Below are 11,124 nucleotides of genomic sequence, written 5' to 3' on the forward strand. Positions count from 1 at the left end.
TTGGCAACCCATCTTGTGACATAGGGATTTATACCTAGTTTAGTGAGTTTAGCTATAATTCCAGAATGGGGGATGGTGTTGAAAGCCTTGGCAAGGTCAAGATGGGCTGTGTGAACCACCTTACCCTCGTCTACAGCTTTGGTGACTGCCTCAAAGAAGTTGATCAGGTTCAGGAGGCATAATCGGCCTTTCACAAACCCAAACTGGGTAGGGTCCAGAGTTTGGAGGTTACCAATGTCTTTGTTTATGAGTTCCATGATGATACATTCCATGGCCTTACAGACCAGGCTTGTCAGGCTAATAGGGCGATAGTTCCCAGGATCAGTGGTGCCTCTCCCTTTGTGGAGTGGGATAACTGTTGCTGTGTGACATTCAGTGGGCACAAAGCCTGATGTGAGACTATGACTGAACAAGGTGCTTAGGTGTGGAGCCAGTTCATTCTGAAGTTCGTGTAAAACACAGCCTTGGATGTTGTCCGGTCCCATGCATGCTGTGTTTTTGGCTTTAGAGGGTACAGCTTTTACCTGCGTAGTTGTGAATACAGGGACTCTGCATTCTTCCTGTATAGATATGGACCCTTTAGGGGGTGAGAGGGGGGTAAAGTTAGCACTGAACCTATCTGCCAGGACGTTGGCAATATCAGTTGGTTCTGTAATTTTCATACCGTTGTGCTGTAACTCAGAGCAGACCTGGGTGTTGGCATTGAGATTCTTGACATAGCTATAGAATGCTTTGTGGTTGTCCCTGGAATCAGTGGTGATTTTGTTTTTGTAGCTAGCTTTGGAGGATCTTATAATGGATCTCAGCTTCCTACTGAGGCTGACCAGGGAACTCCTCCTCTCATTGGGATTTTACTCTCTTTTGCAACAGTTTCTTCCTTTTGTTGTAGAGTTTGTTTATGGCAAGGGACCACAAGATTGGCTTCCTTTTTTTGGAGGATAGCGTCTTGGTTCTGTTTGGGATAGCACGATCCATGCACTCATGTAAGTGCTTATAGAGCGCATTTGTGTAGGATTCAGCAGTTGTAACTGTGTTGTCCATCTGCATGGGTATCATGAAGTTCACTACTTCTGTCTTAAGAAGCCTGAAGTTGGCTTTGGAGAAATTTCTTACTGTGGTTTCCTTAATGGGGGGTGGGGGCGGGATGTGGATATCAAGGGTGATTAGCTTATGGTCGGATCGGACCAACGAGGAGTTGACTTCAGGTGTGGAACACTGGTCACTCATGTTGGTAATGACTAGGTCTAGGATATTGTTTCCCCTGGTAGGGGTGTGGATAAGTTGATCCAGGGTATTGGAATTTATGAATTCTAGAAAGCGTTTAGTGAAGGAGTTGGTGCATGTGTAGTTTTCCCAGTTAATGGTGGGGTAGTTGAAATCGCCCATTATTATGGTGTTTGGTTGAACTCTAATATTTTCCAGTATATCAAGAATAGAGGAGTGGGAATCCTGGGGCATGGTGGGGGATCTGTAGCAAGCTACAATTTGGATTGCAGTTTTGCCCAGAGTTAGTTGCACTTGGATAACCTCGGATGCATTATGCTGAGCAACTAGCCTGGAGGTGTGGATATCCTTAATGAATATGAACACACCACCACCTTTGGTGTTCCGGTCCAGGTTAGATGGCTGAAAAGTGTGGTATGAGTTATAGCCTGGTAATGCAGGGGAGCTCTCTGGAGTCTTGAAACAGGTCTCAGTCACTGTACAGTTATCGATGTTCTCCATTTTAAGGAGTGCCTCGAGGGAGTGCATTTTTGAAATTTAGACTTCTAGCATTGAATAGCATTACCCTCAGTTTTTGCTTGCCTGTTCCTGTTACGGTGGTGAATTTGTCATTTAAACCTTGCCTAAAAAAAGGCACTGTAGGGGCAGAACGAGCCTTAGCCATTATCCGGAATCCCAGGGGTGACAGGTGCAGGCCATCTCTGGCAAAGCATCATGGTCTGTCGACCATGTCATCCCGGCAGACAGATATTGGATCCCCTTAGAATGACACCAAAAGCTTAGCCAATTGTTGAAGTCAATCATTATGTCCTTGTACTGCAATATAATTCTGGGCGATGGCAGGATGCTACTCAGGGCTAGGGTCATACCTGCCCAGGCTACAAGATCAGAGAGCTCTTCCATGTCTCTTTTCATATATTGCTCTTATAAACTTAGAAAGATGCTAGAATAGCTGGATTTGTCTTAGCGTGCACTTTTCTGAAGGATATGAACTCTGAAACCCAAATGTATATCATTATTTAATGACTTCATTCCTGAAATCATACCTGTGATTTGCCAAAAAATAACACATTTTACGAGAAACACACCAAGAACATGAGGCAAAAATCTGGACATTCTCTGAAAATCTGGACAGTTTAGAGAGGTATACCAGTTCCCCAGCAAATCATTCCAAAATAAACTGTACAGCTAGCTTCCCTGTTCTCTTTCCATGTTTTTTTTTTCTGCATCATACCGCCCAGAAAAAATCCACGATATTTCACAATGTTTGCTGTTTCTACACAGGCGATTCTCTGCATGGTGATCCAGATCTACATCGCTTGGAATCAAGGCTTGCAAAACTACCACCGCTACAACCCGTGGAAAACGGTGAGGGTAATTAATTAATCGGCTGTAACGGGGCACGTACAATGAGGGCACAACAAAAATTGTGCGGTGTCTGAAGATACTGTTTTATATATACGTTTTATATATATATATATATGTATATGTATATATATATATATATATATATATATATATATAAAATTTTACACATTCATCAAAATTACTTGAGCTTATATTGTAGAAATAAACGCTGGAGACAGTGCAGTTTTTTTTTTTTGCTTGCCTGGACCTCTTACATGAATATTATAGTCACAAATTTTGGAAAAATTCTGAAAGAATGAAAAAAAAACATGAGCAAACATTTTGTTAGTATAGTGTGTCCTAGAGCACGGCGGTGCTCCTTGGACGGGAAGCTGAGTCCATGAGTTCTGACTGCCGGCCTTTCCTTATCAGCAGACAACGTCTGAACGGCTGCAAGAGGATACTGAGCTGCTGTGATAAGAAAAGCTGGCATTTTTATGGGGCTGTTAGCGTTATCCCCCTACAAGTGCTCTGAAATACAGAGTCTTCATCACGTTTGTGGTGCCGGAGATTTCAAAGTAGCTAAAAGCAAAGGGAGATGAACCGCATCACAGCTAAAGTGCCATTGCAGGGGATGCCGGAGGGGCCCCAATGGGGGGCTAAGGGGACTTGGCAGTTCACTAATTTGCCCTCCCCATATGCCCTCACAAGCGGAACAAGCTGATCATTCAGTGCCTGCAGAAACCGCAGGAGCTCGCGAGCCACAGAAATGGTTACTGTTGCAAGTTTACAATGTATCCTTTTCCAGCTTCCTGCAGCACGAGTTAGGATTATCTCAACTTCTGCAAATCTATGCCGTCTGATTTAGTATTCAGCATACAGTATAATAAAACCGCACTAGAAAAGCACTCATTGCACCTTGACGCTAACACTCAGATCTGTATAGACAGGCATACAGCAGGTTGTATTTTACATAGCACCTTAACATTTAAGCACCAGGACAGTGGACAGAGCCTTCTGTTTCACCCTGCCAAAGTGCTGCTGTCCTTTTCAGAACGTGTATGTCAGAATGATGCTTCTAAATTTAAAGCTATTTTAAGTAAATTTACATTTTACGCAGCTGTAATGTGACGTAAATTCCGGACTGGTTCATGTCGCCGGTGGTGTCCAGAATCCGCATTCATAAATTCCCTTTCGGGTTGTGAAAGGTTAATTCTTAATACCCCCCCCCCATTTTACCCCACCCCACATTAGACAGACGCTGCGTGCTGACGAAGGCAGGTGATACTTCAATGTTAGTGGAACAATCTCTGCTGTGAGGATGCTGCTGAAAGGGTGGGTCTCGTCCTGCAGTGGTATCCATCGTTTTACATCGATATGCTGTTAGCTTGACCAAATTCTGCTCAAAGGGAGCCACCTAGGCGACACGAAATACAGAGAAGATACCAATAAGGGAGAAAAAAAAGCTCTGCAATTGTTAAAGGTGTTCTGAAATGAAAAACACTTTTTGATATTAGACTTCCCGCAGAATCTGACTTGTGGATGCAGCTTGGCAGAAGAAGACACTAGCGGTTTCAAAGGATTTAAAGGCCCCCCGGTGTTATCCAAATACTGCATTTGGCAACATTGTTGCAACAACCTATAGATTTGGAGCCTGGGAAAGACGAATGCACATGTTTTTGGCATAAATCAGATTCACTTAATTTTTAAAATTGGATCCCTCCACCATGGCATGGCCCTGCATTACCAGGGCATGCTGTCTCGCCCGTTTTTGGAACCAGCTAGATAAGGCAGACATAGCAGTGCCTTTAGTCTTCACAAAATATTCTGAGGTCACAGAAGGGGTTCCCCAACATCTGCAGCACCAGCCACCTATACCCCAGACCCGTGGTGCCTCTGTTGCTATAGATACACAGCCTTCCCATGGTGACCATGATGTAGTTGCTAAGACGACAGGTGCCACAGCTGAAGATTCACATAGGGTGTTGAGAGAGGGCGATGTGCAGGGCTCTGTCATGCGGCAGGACTACAAGCACTGGAAAGTACGCCCAGAGCCCAGCTGTAAGCCCCGCAGTGAGTACCATCCATCACACTCGCCTTTCCCTAGAGAGACCCAGTACCAGCAGGATTTTAAACCCTGGCCCATCTCAAAAAGAGGGGACCACCCCTGGATACCCAAACCTTCAGCAGCCCCACCATCTGCAGCTGTAGAGAAGGGCACAGAGAAACGTGCAGTGGAAGAGAAGCCAGGAGCTGAAAAGGTTGTGCCAGCAGAAAAAAGCAAGAAGGCTTCCCGAAAGGAAAAGGCACCTGACATACCTGCAGGACAAGCAGCTGTGGGTGCCCACCCATCAAAGCCAGCAGCACCGTTAGGTACAGACCGTGAGACAAAAACAGCAAAAGTTGAACCCCAGCCAGGCCTCTCTGAGGCAAGAGGAAGAGCTGCAGCAGATGCTTTGAACCGTCAGATCAAGGAGGAAAGGTTGGATGGCACTTCCTACAGGTAATTAGTAGACAAAATAAGTCTTAGTGTTTGCATATGTTTGTTTACGCAGTATAATGCTCATTAGTAAGCTGCAAAGCAAGGCAAATAAAATAATATATGATAGTCATGCAGAGCATTTTTTAACATCTCTTTATTTTAGTTAATTTAAGTTTGTTAAATTAATGCATCATTCAGGGCAGCCATGTGGCACAGAAGGAGGCCTCCTGTTTCTAATGTTTGAGAACTGGGGAAGGGAATGATCCCATTGGGAGAGTCATCTCTCATTCTGTAAAGGACAGTGTGGGCTTTTGGTACTGAAGCAACTCTTGGAGGAGTGTATAAGCTAAACTGAAATAACAAGAAAAAAAGGATCTGGGAGACTGCACTGTCGAATGTGGGCTATTCACCATGTTGAAGCACATGCTGCATGTAACAGCCCACATTTAAATCACTTTAATCAGATGAATCTTGCCCAGACTGTTAGGTGTAGAGCATAAACAAAAACATTCTGTAACCTCCTGTAGCATAACTACCAGAGAAAACTATCTTCATCCAGGTAAATGTAATCGAGGGAGAGAGGGTGGGCAGAGTGACCTTAGAGTAGTGCAGGAATACAGTAATGAATCACTTTAGTTGGGTAAATACTTGTATTGTTAGTACATTTAGGATATATTATTGAAACCATTTCTTGTGCCGACTTTGTATTATGTGTTGTATGGATCAGTGATATAAAATGTCATAAGAAAACAGCACTGAGCTAAACTTACACTGTCATCACTACAGATCAGTGTAATGTCATCCAGAAAGGAAAGAAATTGCTGGACTAACAGTTGTAATTAAGTGTATTAGTTTTACACATTTCTTGTGGGTGAAAAGGAATTGGGGTGGGGCTGTCTTATCCATTATCTGTTTACCTTAGCAATCCATCCCTCAGTAGTCCTGTGTGACTGGAGTAGAACATGTGGCTGAAGCAAAATGAGCTGGAACTTTCATTGTCTTTTCATTAAACACATTGTTGCAACTTATCATTTGCAGGGAGTAAAGATAGTTGTGCAGTGATGTGAATCAAAGAACTTCTGTTATATCATGACCCAGCTTCACAAATTAAGCTTTACAGCACTGTTCTCCTGTCACATTATTGACTTTAGAGATAAAATGACACCCTATTGGGCGAGAAGTGGTTGACCTTATTATAAGTAATACATTTACCTGTCAAATACTGATCCTGGGATAAGGGTAACATATGTAAATACATTTTAGTATTTGTTGTAAATAACAATGGTCAGTGAGGAGATAGTTGGAGCTTTTCTCCTCGGGTCTCCACTGAAAATGCACTTCTAGCTCAGCTAGACTAACCCGGTTACCAAATTTCAAATAAATAGTTTAATGGATACTGATACAATGTGAAATACTGGTCCAAGAAAAGCTACTGTAGCAGTACATTGTGTGGCACAGATGCTCAGAATTTAACCTAACAAGTGAAGTCTGATGGCCTAAGTGAATGCCTGAGACAGAAGACATTTCAAACAGTTGTATTTTAAAAGTGTGCACATTTGTTTTATCTAAAGTCTGCATGATGCTTAGTGGGCTTACCTCATCAGCAACCTCAAACATCAGGGAAAAATCTGAGCTTAAAACAATGTTATTTAAAATATATAGTGTCATCTGATGAACTGTATGACGATTATACCTTCCCTCTAGTCTTTTTTTGTCAAACCGTACATAGAATCCCAGATGTCTGTTAACAATGACCCCTGAATAAGTGATAACTGCCTTGGGGTTGGGAGGTTGGCATAATAGCTAAGGTGTTTATTTAAAAACACAAGGTGCAGGGTTTGATTCTCGCATGAGGTAATTGGCTAAGCTTAATATGGCCCACAAGGGCAGTTATCCTAGTACTAATCTATGAACCTGTAATTGTGGTCTGAAATCTTATGCAATAGTGAATGCTACATCAAATGCAATTTCAGTGAAAATAAAAAAATGTTACTGTCTAGTTGAATTCTACCAAAACATTTGGGATTAAATGCATATGTCAGTTGTTATACAGAACTGGAAAAATAAGAAAAGTTTAGGATAAACCAAGAATGCAACTCTTATTTAATAAGACAAAATTAGGATCAATAAAAAATATAACTCTTATTTAATACTTCTTTTTAATAGCATCTTATTTATGTATTAATTGGCTAATTACACAATGATAAAACTATAGATTATCGCTCATTTCTTAATAAATCCTATTTGATATCCCACTGCAGAAATCTATTAATAGTAGTACTGAAAGCATTCACATGGAAAATTAGCACAGTCAAAAATAGAAGGACTCTTTATAATTTAGCTAGTGCCACCAGTGTAACCCTTCAAAAAATATTATTATCCATCTAATACCATTTATATGAAATATTTTTTAGTATTTTCTTTGACAGAAATCATTAAAAGCACAATTTCCACTTTTGTGGGGCATGTTCTTTCTTCTGTCTGTCTCAGCTCTTTCAGTTATTTATTTGCACTAAGATGATGTGGCAGCAGGTAACAGTTTCTCGACTCCATTAATCTATTTGTTTAGCAGTGATATAATCATGCAGACTGAATAATACTGCAGACCTAATAAATCTGTAGTGAATGCCTCTGGGATGTCAGCCGTCCCCTGAGCATAGTATTGTTTGTTTAATGTTCTATTGGAAATCAAATATAGTTGAACTTATTTGTTGACCTATGACTAATAAAATAAAATACTTTAAGGCTTTAACACAATCTAACTCTCCTTTTTTCTGTGCTATTCTCTGTCTTCTTTTCTTTGTATTCTTATCACCTCCTGCCACAAAGCACCTTACAATGTATCATAATTATGTTTACTAATGCAGAGTGAATTCCTGCCACACAGCACCTTACAATGTATCATAATTATGTTTACTAACACAGAGTGGTTCCCTGCCACACAGCACATTACAATGTATCACGTTTACTAATGCAGAGTGGTTCCCTGCCACACAGCACCTTACAATGTATCATAATTATGTTTACTAACACAGAGTGGTTCCCTGCCACACAGCACATTACAATGTATCATGTGTACTAATGCAGAGTGGTTCCCTGCCACACAGCACCTTACAATGTATCATAATTATGTTTACTAACACAGAGTGGTTCCCTGCCACACAGCACCTTACAATGTATCATAATTATGTTTACTAATGCAGAGTGGTTCCCTGCCACAAAGCATCTTACAATGTATCATAATCATGTTTACTAATGCAGAGTGGTTCCCTGCCACACAACACCTTACAATGTATCATAATTATGTTTACTAATGCAGAGTGGTTCCCTGCCACACATCACCTTACAATGTATCATAATTATGTTTACTAACACAGAGTGGTTCCCTGCCACACAGCACATTACAATGTATCATGTTTACTAATGCGGAGTGGTTCCCTGCCACACAGCACCTTACAATGTATCATAATTATGTTTACTAACACAGAGTGGCTCCCTGCCACGCAGCACCTTACAATATATCATAATTATGTTTACTAATGCAGAGTGGTTCCCTGCCACAAAGCACCTTACAATGTATCATAATTATGTTTACTAATGCAGAGTGGTTCCCTGCCACGAAGCACCTTACAATGTATCATAATCATGTTTACTAATGCAGAGTGGTTCCCTGCCACATAGCACCTTACAATGTACCATAATTATGTTTACTAATGCAGAGTGATTCCCTGCTACACAGCACCTTACAATGTATCATGTTTACTAACGCAGAGTGGTTCCCTGCCACACAGCACCTTACAATGTATCATAAATATGTTTACTAACACAGAGTAGTTCCCTGCCACACAGCACCTTACAATGTATCATAATTATGTTTACTAACACAGAGTGGTTCCCTGCCACACAGCACATTACAATGTATCATGTTTACTAATGCGGAGTGGTTCCCTGCCACACAGCACCTTACAATGTATCATAATTATGTTTACTAACACAGAGTGGCTCCCTGCCACGCAGCACCTTACAATATATCATAATTATGTTTACTAATGCAGAGTGGTTCCCTGCCACAAAGCACCTTACAATGTATCATAATTATGTTTACTAATGCAGAGTGGTTCCCTGCCACGAAGCACCTTACAATGTATCATAATCATGTTTACTAATGCAGAGTGGTTCCCTGCCACATAGCACCTTACAATGTACCATAATTATGTTTACTAATGCAGAGTGGTTCCCTGCTACACAGCACCTTACAATGTATCATGTTTACTAACGCAGAGTGGTTCCCTACCACACAGCACCTTACAATGTATCATAAATATGTTTACTAACCCAGAGTAGTTCCCTGCCACACAGCACCTTACAATGTATCATAATTATGTTTACTAACACAGAGTGGTTCCCTGCCACACAGCACCTTACAATGTATCATAATTATGTTTACTAACACAGAGTAGTTCCCTGCCACACAGCACCTTACAATGTATCATAATTATGTTTACTAACACAGAGTGGTTCCCTGCCACACAGCACCTTACAATGTATCATAATTATGTTTACTAACACAGAGTGGTTCCCTGTCACACAGCACCTTACAATGTATCATAATTATGTTTACTAACACAGAGTAGTTCCCTGCCACACAGCACCTTACAATGTATCATAATTATGTTTACTAACACAGAGTAGTTCCCTGCCACACAGCACTTTACAATGTATCATAATTATGTTTACTAATGCAGAGTGGTTCCCTGACACACAGCACCTTACAATGTATCATAATTATGTTTACTAATGCAGAGTGGTTCGCTGCCACACAGCACCTTACGATGTATCATAATTATGTTTACTAATGCAGAGTGGTTCCCTGCCACACAGCACCTTACAATGTATCATGTTTACTAACGCAGAGTGGTTCCCTGCCACAAAGCACCTTACAATGTATCATAATTATGTTTACTAACACAGAGTAGTTCCCTGCCACACAGCACCTTACAATGTATCATAATTATGTTTACTAATGCAGAGTGGTTCCCTGTCACACAGCACCTTACAATGTATCATAATTATGTTTACTAATGCAGAGTGGTTCCCTGCCACACAGCACCTTACAATGTATCATAATTATGTTTACTAACGCAGAGTGGTTCCCTGCCACACAGCACCTTACAATGTATCATAATTATGTTTACTAATGCAGAGTGGTTCCCTGCCACACAGCACGTTAGAATGTATCATAATTATGTTTACTAATGCAGAGTGGTTCCCTGCCACACAGCACCTTACAATGTATCATAATTATGTTTACTAATGCAGAGTGGTTCCCTGCCATACAGCACCTTACAATGTATCATAATTATGTTTACCAATGCAGAGTGGTTCCCTGCCACAAAGCACCTTACAATGTATCATAATTATGTTTACTAACTAAAAGTGGTTCCCTGCCACACAGCACCTTACAATGTATCATAATTATGTTTACTAACGCAGAGTGGTTCCCTGCCACACAGCACCTTACAATGTATCATGTTTACTAACACAGAGTGGTTCCCTGCCACAAAGCACCTTACAATGTATCATAATTATGTTTACTAACTCAGAGTGGTTCCCAGCCACAAAACACCTTACAATGTATCATAATTATGTTTACTAATGCAGAGTGGTTCCCTGCCATAAAGCACCTTACAGTGTATCATAATTATGTTTACTAATGCAGAGTGGTTCCCTGCCACACAGCACCTTACAATATATCATAATTATGTTTACTAACGCAGAGTGGTGCCCTGCCACACAGCACCTTACAATGTATAATAATTATGTTTACTAACACAGAGTGGTTCCCTGTCACACAGTACCTTACAATGTATCATAATTATGTTTACTAACGCAGAGTGGTTCCCTGCCACACAGCACCTTACAGTGTATCATAATTATGTTTACTAATGCAGAGTGGTTCCCTGCCACACAGCACCTTACAATGTATCATAATTATTTTTACTAATGCAGAGTGGTTCCCTGCTACACAGCACCTTACAATGTATCATGTTTACTAATGCAGAGTGGTTCCC

At 41.0% G+C, this 11,124-nt stretch overlaps 1 protein-coding gene across 1 annotated transcript in view; it reads left to right on the forward strand.

Moving 5' to 3' along the window:
• Positions 1-3,840: 3,840 nt before the first annotated feature.
• MAP6 (microtubule associated protein 6) overlaps positions 3,841-11,124 on the forward strand; it is a 301,580-nt gene continuing 294,296 nt past the window's right edge. The window contains exon 1 of the mRNA XM_044073399.1: positions 3,841-5,074. Within this exon, the coding sequence (XP_043929334.1) occupies positions 4,299-5,074 (776 nt within the window). The 5' untranslated portion in view covers positions 3,841-4,298. The remainder of the gene's footprint in view (positions 5,075-11,124) is intronic.

Source organism: Protopterus annectens, chromosome 5.part1, assembly GCF_019279795.1.
Source record: "Protopterus annectens isolate FY-2018-M chromosome 5.part1, PAN1.0, whole genome shotgun sequence".
NCBI classification, from domain to species: Eukaryota; Metazoa; Chordata; order Ceratodontiformes; family Protopteridae; genus Protopterus; species Protopterus annectens.